At 46.5% G+C, this 7,944-nt stretch overlaps 1 protein-coding gene across 1 annotated transcript in view; it reads left to right on the top strand.

Moving 5' to 3' along the window:
• The window catches only part of BCAP31 (B cell receptor associated protein 31), a 63,751-nt gene that overhangs the window by 54,070 nt on the left and 1,737 nt on the right, over positions 1 to 7,944 (top strand). The window contains 1 exon segment of the mRNA XM_042452104.1: positions 552 to 652. Coding sequence (XP_042308038.1) covers positions 552 to 652 — 101 coding nt within the window.

The raw sequence follows: 7,944 nt of genomic DNA, 5'->3' as shown, positions 1-7,944 counted from the left end.
TAGAAATTGCACTCAGAAACTACTCAGATCTTTGAGCAGTAGTATTAAATGTGAGCTAACTGCTGCTCCAGCATAAATCTTTTCAGCAGGAGAGGGTAGCTAAGTGCCAGGTTGCCAGTGTGAAACTGTACAAAATGAGTTTCACTCTCCCTGCCTAGACAAAAATTGCCATATAGCATCCTCCTTGCTTGTAGAACTGGTGCAGGCAACAGTGACAACCAGCTTCACTGTTGCGAACAGCTGCACACCTGGGCGCTGTGTTTGTAGCAGCAGTGCAATCAGAGGAGATGATTTATAAAAGATCACAGCTTCAGTATTGACTGGAAAAAATGAAGTTGTTCTAATCCTGGAGGAGAAGAGAAGCTGTGATCTGCTTCTGCAGCATTCATTCTCCTGTTAATCTCAAATGACCTCTTTTCCTGTGACACATGCTGCTGCCCCTTACCTCCATTGGTCCAGCTAGTCACTTGGCTTACTATTCCCCATTGAACTGAACTGATTTGAGAATGCAGTACTTAGTCTAATGTTGTCTTTTCTTCCCTGTTCTTTAGCTCTGGAGAAAGCTGACAACGAGGCCCTGGCTATGCGCAAACAGGCCGAAGGACTGACCAAGGAGTACGACAGGCTGCTGGATGAACACACCAAGCTCCAGGTGTCAGGGGGAAAGGAGTGGGGTGGCTAAAGATCAACACAAAGCTGAGAAGGGTCTCCTTCCTGCCCTGTCTTGCTAAGCTATCACCAAACTGAAGTGAAGGCTTATCACCTAAGCATCTTCATATTGTTGCCATTTCACATGCTGTGAGAGGAGGGGTGCTTGCATTGTAGATTTGAGCTAGACAAAGGCAACAGTTACATGTTTCTAAGCTCCATAGCCAAGTTGCAGAGAGCACACAAATGTGGCCACATTTAGAGCTGCAGTACAAAGGACATGATCTACATCCTCTGGGAATGAAGGCGAGTTCTTGGCCTTCTTCCCTATTCCTAGGTTCAAGTGGGGTTTCTTACTGGAGTGGGGTTCCTTATTGGAGGCTTCACTCAGAAAAAGAAATGGCTTCTCATTTACCAGAATGCAGAGCTTGGCAGTTATTTTTCTGGCCTGTAACTCTCAGAAGTACCAGCCTGCATAAACAGTGACTTTAGGGAGATGTAGGCCCAAATAATCACATTTCCAGGCTCTGGACAGAATAGATGAATGAGGAAGACAGTGATGAATCGAGAGTGAGATCATAAAGGTATATTTCCAAGTGAAAACGCTTCCTCTCTTCTCTGACCATTCCTTGGGGATCTTTTGGATTCAGGCAGCAAATCTGAGGTGTCCCCCAGTGCCCAGACTGAGCAAAGTGGCTTTGTGAATTATATTACCTTCCTAAAATAAAACAGGTGGGAACCTTTTATAATTTCAGTTTTGCTTAAAAGAACACAGAGGTACAATTGTTTGAGATTTAAAGGAAAGAGAATGACGATCCCTGCAATCTTGCAGTTCCTGGCCAATTCCTCTTTGTGCTCCTCTTTATGCGTTCTTTGCTTGAAAATCCTTTTTAAAAACACCTTAGCTTTCCTCAAAGCTAGTGAGAGTCTTTCTCTACTCTCCCTTCCCCCTCAGGAACCCGACACTGTCCCTTCACAACTTTAGTTTTGTTTGGTTTTAATTCTTATTCTAAAATGTGTGCTGTGAAAGTCCATATACAAGAAATGTCCATGTACACAGTGGGAGCTTCAGAACCTCTACTTTTCAGCTGTTCCCCCTAAACAGCCACCACTACAACAGGGGAGAGCTCTTATTTTCAGGGAGTGGGGGAGCACAGGAATTCCAGTTTACTTGCAGAAACTCTAATTTTCAGCTATGAACTCTAGCTATGAACCCTTCTGTGCTACCCTAAATCAGTTTAGGAGACTGGCAAGAATTAAATTGCAACACAATCTCTCTCTATGTCTCTCTGTCTCTCTCTGTGTCTCTCTCTGTCTCTCTCTCTTTTGTGCACACACACATGCACACACACACACACACACACACACACACAGAGTGTAAAAATAATCTGGCCTCTGTTACTAGGGTAACCTAATCCCTACACAGTGGTTGAGAAGAAAGATGCAGCATGGCCTTGGTTGTGGGTTCCTCCCTATTTCTCCCTCGTGCTGCTGGGTTCCAGAGAAGAGGAGGAGGAGCTGGGTGGGTGCCTCGCCCTGGATCCTTCCTGGCAAGCATCCCTCCACGTTTGTGGCGGCACGTAAGCAGGTCATAAGACGCTGCCTCACCTGGGAGCAGTTGATAAAGGTGAAGGAGATAGGAGTGAGTAGGCATAGTGCTGGGCTGGCATGCTACAAGGAAATGCCCAAACAAGACAAGTTGGGGAGCAGGTGTTGGACCTTTCCTTTCATTCTCTTGCTTGGCAGGCAGGAAGCCCACAAAGATATGAGCTGGGAGAGGGCTTTCAAGCCTGACCTGAATACAGGAACAAACAAGTATAAACCAGGCCTGCAACTGTAGTCTGGTAACAGAAGAATGGAGACTAGTTTTTCAGATGTTTAAAACTTTCCAGACGAGCCTCCCAATTATTGTTTTGGATCAAAGGAAGTATTATCAATACTGGATAAATCAAAAGAGAGGGAAGCCTTTATTTAATTTGCATATTTCTCTGAGTCCCCTTGACTCCTCTCCAGTGTCTTGTCAGTGACTCTTTTCTTCCAACTAAGTTCTGATGATAATCACTCTGTTCCCACCTGGTTCACCAAAGATACCAGTCACCCTACTATCTTGCCTCTCAGAGTGAGATGAATCTTGAAGAGATCTTGATCTCTTCTATGTGTCAGTGTGGCTTGGGTCTCTGCCTTTCTCTGAACAATGGATGGAGGCAGTTTGAGTTGGCTCAAGTGAATAGTTTGGGGTTATATTGCTCAGTTGGTGTATCCAAGATACACGGGATGAATGAAGAGCAGCTAGAGAGTTCGATGCTTTGCTGTTATAAGCACATGGAAGGATGTACTACTTGAGATCCTGGGAAAGGGGGGGGTGGTGATAGATGGAACTCGCGTGTGTGTGTGTGTGTGCGTGTGTGTGTGTGTGTGTGTGTGACTGGGGAGGTACACAAATGTAATTAACAAACAGGGCTGAAAACTATAAGCAAAATGTTCCAGCTCCCACCTTTCTTGGTTATTAAAGGTGAAGCTGAGCTGCACACAGGTGGTACTTTAAAACACTCTTGTTTTTAGAATTCTTTAGTGGATGATGGTATTATTTCTAAGGTGTTAGGCTCTTAAGTCTTGATACGGTGTGCCTTCAAGTCATTTCTAACTTACAGTTAGAAATGGGGTTTTCTTGGCAAGATTTCTTTAGAGAAATTTTCTTTAGAGAAAATTTGCCGTTCCCTTCATCCTTTGAGTCTGAGAGTGTGTAACTTACCCAAAGTCACCCAATGGATTTCCATGGCAAAGAAGGAATTTGAATCTTGGTCTTTAGAGTTGTAGTCCAACATTCAAACCACTACACTATGCTGGCTCTCCTAAGTCTACAGATCAAAAATTCTCCCTTTTGTCCAAAATGTCTGAAGGAGAAGGCACCTCAGTACCAAACCAAGTTGAAATGCCTGGCCACCAGTTGTTGCAGATTTATGACACACAAGTCTGTGGTAGTTTTGCACCCGTGCTGCAGATGACATTTTTATGTTTGCATTCAATCAGATTAATACAATTTATTAATAACTGCATCCTTCTGAGATTCAGGAGAAACTTGGAGAGGTTATGTTGGCTTGCTAGATTATAAACGTTCCAGAGCTGAGTTACTGCCACCACCAGCATCTTTGAGATGTCTATGAGCAAATTTGATTGTAAAGCATCATCTAGGAATATCCTCCTTCCATTACATATCCATTTTTAGCCCACAGGTCCTTACTGAGCTCTGTCTTGCTCTGCCTTCTGCAACCACCTGCTTGAATTCCCCCCCACCGTTTCTCCTTCCCTCACACTCCCTCCCTCTCTACTCTGCAGTTCCAGGCAGTGTGATCTGGCTGCTGCGTTTCAGTAATAGTTTTGCTTCACCAGCTGCCTATAAATAGAGCCTCTGTGTAGCTACTCTAATGACTTTACAGGCCTCCACCCCTGTGGAATGGCGTCTCTTCCAACCCTGAAGAATGGCATCCTTTCCAGCCTGGCTAAGCTTCCTTGGGAATTTGCGGGAGCAGCATCCCTCTCCACCTATGAGACCTTGAGTTTCTTGCCTCCAAATAGTGGTGGCTCCTCTCAAGGAGGCAGAAGCATGTTCCTCCCTGCAGGGTGGAAAAACAAGTGGCCTTTTAGGTGTTGCAGGACTGCCAACAAAGCCAGTGGTGAGGAATGCCAGGAGCTGCAGTACAACAGTTCTGAAGGACTGACTGTACAATCCTCACCCCCTGTGTTAATAAAAACAGCGAGAGGTTGTTGCTTTGGTGTATTCTTGCTTTGGTGTTGTTTTGGCACTGCCATGTGATACAAATATAGCTATGGTTCCACTTTAACTGCCATGGCAACACCCTGGGGGATCCTGGGGTTTGTGGCTGGTGATAGAGTTTATAGTTCTCAGCCAAAAAGCTCTTCTGGTGCTTCTAACCAAACTACAAGCCCCAGGAATCTACAGGAAACAACTATAGCTAACTAAGTGGGACCATAGTACTGCAGCTGAGTACCACAAAAGGCTCCCATGGGTGTATGTTGGAATGTGTGTGTTGTGTGACTTTTCCAACTTATGGCAAACCTATACTGGGTTTTTTTGGCAAAATTTGTTCAGAAGAAGTTTGTCATTGCCTTCCCTTGAGGCTGAGAGAGTGTGACCGGCCCAAGGTCCCCCAGTGGCTTTCATGGCTGAGCTGGGAATCAAACCCGAGTCTCCAGAGTTGCAGTCCATCATGCAAACCATAACGCCACACTGAGTCTCCATTGTGTTGGAGAGGAAAAACTAAACACTGTAGTAAACTACAGCAGTTTTCTCTAATCGAGAGCCTTCCAGACAGGGCTACAACTCCCATTATCTCCAGCCAGTGAGTCTGTTCCCTACATTGTACAAAACTCTTCATTTTCTATGGCTAGGAATCAGGTTGTTTTAAGTTTCCGAAATGTATAAGTGTCTTAAACTGTATGTGATGCGGGAGTGATATATATAGCTTCTTTTAAGGGCTAATGGCTTTTCTGGGAATGGCAGCAGTTGTGAAAATGCAGGTTGGAGGACAGCACTCTACACAGTAGGGGAAGCATTGTTTTTTAAAACAGACAAAGTTTCCTGCTGAGTAAATCCATTACACTTCTTCCTCTTCCCATTTTGTCACTCTGTGTGTGTACTTTTTTTTTAAAGCACTTGATACAGAGTGCTGAGCAGCTCCTTTTGCTCTCACATATCTTATCCATTGGAAAAGATTATAATGCTTGGTAAAGGGAGGCAGTAGGAAAAGAGGGAGATGGCTGTATAGCTGGAGTGACTCAATGGCAGAATCCGTAGCTGCTCTGAGTGTGCAAGACCTGAGCAGGGTAGTTTATGACTGGGGATCTTGGAGTTCTCTCATTCATAGGGTTGCCATAAGTGGAAGTTGGAGAGAGCCAGCGTGGCGTAGTGGCTTGAGTGTTGGATATGACTATGGAGACCAAGATTTGATTCCTAGCTCAGCCATGAAACCCATTGGGTGACACACTTTCAGCCTGAGGGGAAGGCAATGGCAAACATCCTGTGAACAAATCTTGCCATGAAAACCTTGTGATAGGGTTGCTTTAGCGTTGCCATAAGTCAGAAATGACTTGAAGGCACATCAACAACAACAGAAGTCAAAGCTGACTTGAGAGCAAATAACAACACATGTGTGACATGTTACTTGTCTGTTCTGCTTGAGTGTGGTTGTGTATACAGTCCTTCAGAAAGAGTGTGAGAGTAGAACCCAAAGAAGGAGGTCAGGCAGCACAATCCCCCCCCTTCCCCATATGTTCCAAGAAAGGGGGTTGGAAGTGTTGTAAGGAGCCAGCTACTTCTTCTAACACCTATCTGTTCACTATGTAAAAAGAGGATTGTCCCTTTGGCTGTCCTGGTCAGCTCCTTCCAGCTGTATTCAGAGTACATAGTAAACATTCTCATATGGAGATAGGTGGTCTTCCTGCCCCCTGGGCTTTGTAAACAAATCTCTCTTCTAGGATCACAGTGCTTGAGGGCTGATTAGTAAAAGAATTGGCATAGAAGCAGAATTCAGCTGCTGCCTCTGTTCTTGCTGGACAACAGCTGGGCAGAACCTGTTCCAACACAATTCAGCTTGACACTTTATCTTGGGATAGGATTTTCTCTAGCGTGGCTGGTCATCTAATATGAAACCGTTTTCTCTCCAGTAACAATCTCTCGTTCTTTTCCAGTGGACTTTTGAAAAGGCCCATTAAACTATGGTATTGTTCTACTACTGTGATTCATGTCACAACTCACAGAATGGTGACTCTACAGATTATTATCTTAATATGATTTGATCTGGTAGAATCTAAACAGTTGTGGCTCTCAAGCTGTCTTCCTCATGGTAATTGATCCTTGTGAGTCATTGTAGGAAAGTGACTATGACTGAGCTACAAACTGCAAAGTCCACAATTCAGAGCTCACTTCTCATCATGAATTTTCTAGTTGGCCTTAGCTAAAGCACTCGCACTTAGCCCCGGCCCCTTGCTGTGTTCTGTTGTTGTTTTGTGCATCATAGACCAACACTCAGACCAGTGTTATTTGGTGTTGTGTGTGCATGGCAACTCTCTCATGGTTTTCTTGGCAAAGTTTATTGAAAGGAGGATTTGCCATTGCCTTCCTCTGAGACCGAGAGAGGGTCATTTGCCAAGAGTCAACCAGTAGGTTTCCATGGCAGAGCAGAGGCTCATACTCTGTTCTCCTAGAGCACACAAACTATTACACCACATTAGCCAATTTTTCCTCTACTGAGTTGAAAGGCAGCCTGCACAGCTTTCCTCTTCTATGCTTTATATTCACAACAACCCTGTGAGGTAGGTCAGACTGAGAGACAGGGACTGTTGAGACGTCATGCAGCAATTTGAGTTGCTCAGTGGGCACAGAATCATAATTACCACAGCGCTGGCTGTGCCATGACAGGCAATCCAAATGCTAAATTGAGATATGTAGTCTCTGTGAGTAATATAAAATGGAGTATACATACATAAATTCAAATGCTTGTACAGCACTAGTTTAATAGTGGTAGAGCAGGGGTCGGCAACCTCCGGCCCACGGGCTGGATGTGGCCCGCCGAGGCCTTCCCACCGGCCCCGGCACGGTCCTGGTGCTGATTGCCGCGGCAGCCGCCCCGCCTCCACACCACTCCAGGTGCCATTTTGTTTTTAAAATGGCGGCTGAAGTATTGTGTGACTTTCCCGTCGCGTGAGACTTCACCACCATTTTCAAAAACAAAATGGCAGGGGGCCTCTAGGAGGCCTGTTGCGGTCGCCGGGGCCCTGCAACAGGGCTCCGGCGGCAGTGGCAGCAGGCCTCTAGGAGGCCCATTGCCGTCGCTGGGGCCCTCCAACAGGGTTCCGGCGGCGGCAGCGGGCCTCTAGGACTTTTTTGCCAGTCCCTGACAGGGCCTGGAGCCCCGTCAGGGGCTGACAAAGAGGAGGAGGCCTCCAGCGTGGGTGGCTCCCGCTGGCTTTTTTGTCGGCCTCTGACGGGGCCTGGGGCCCCATCAGGGGCCGGCAAAGAAGAAGAGGCCTCCAGCGCTGGCGGCCCCCGCCAGCTCTTTCCTGGCCTCTGACAGGGGCCGGCAAAGAGGAGGAGGCCTGGCCCCCAGAGGGTGGAAGCTCCACCCCCCGGCTTCGGCCCCCCAGTTGTCTGAGGGACAGCAACCCAGCCCCCGGCTCAAAAAGGTTGCCTAGCCCTGGTGGTAGAGTAAGGCAGGAGGTGATATGGGACACGGAACCTTATCCCCCCATAACCTCCGGAAATCCTGTTCAACCATT

Source organism: Sceloporus undulatus, chromosome 2, assembly GCF_019175285.1.
Source record: "Sceloporus undulatus isolate JIND9_A2432 ecotype Alabama chromosome 2, SceUnd_v1.1, whole genome shotgun sequence".
Lineage (NCBI taxonomy): Eukaryota > Metazoa > Chordata > Lepidosauria > Squamata > Phrynosomatidae > Sceloporus > Sceloporus undulatus.
Note: the sequence above shows the minus strand (reverse complement) of the source record. Positions and strands in the feature narration are given on the sequence as shown.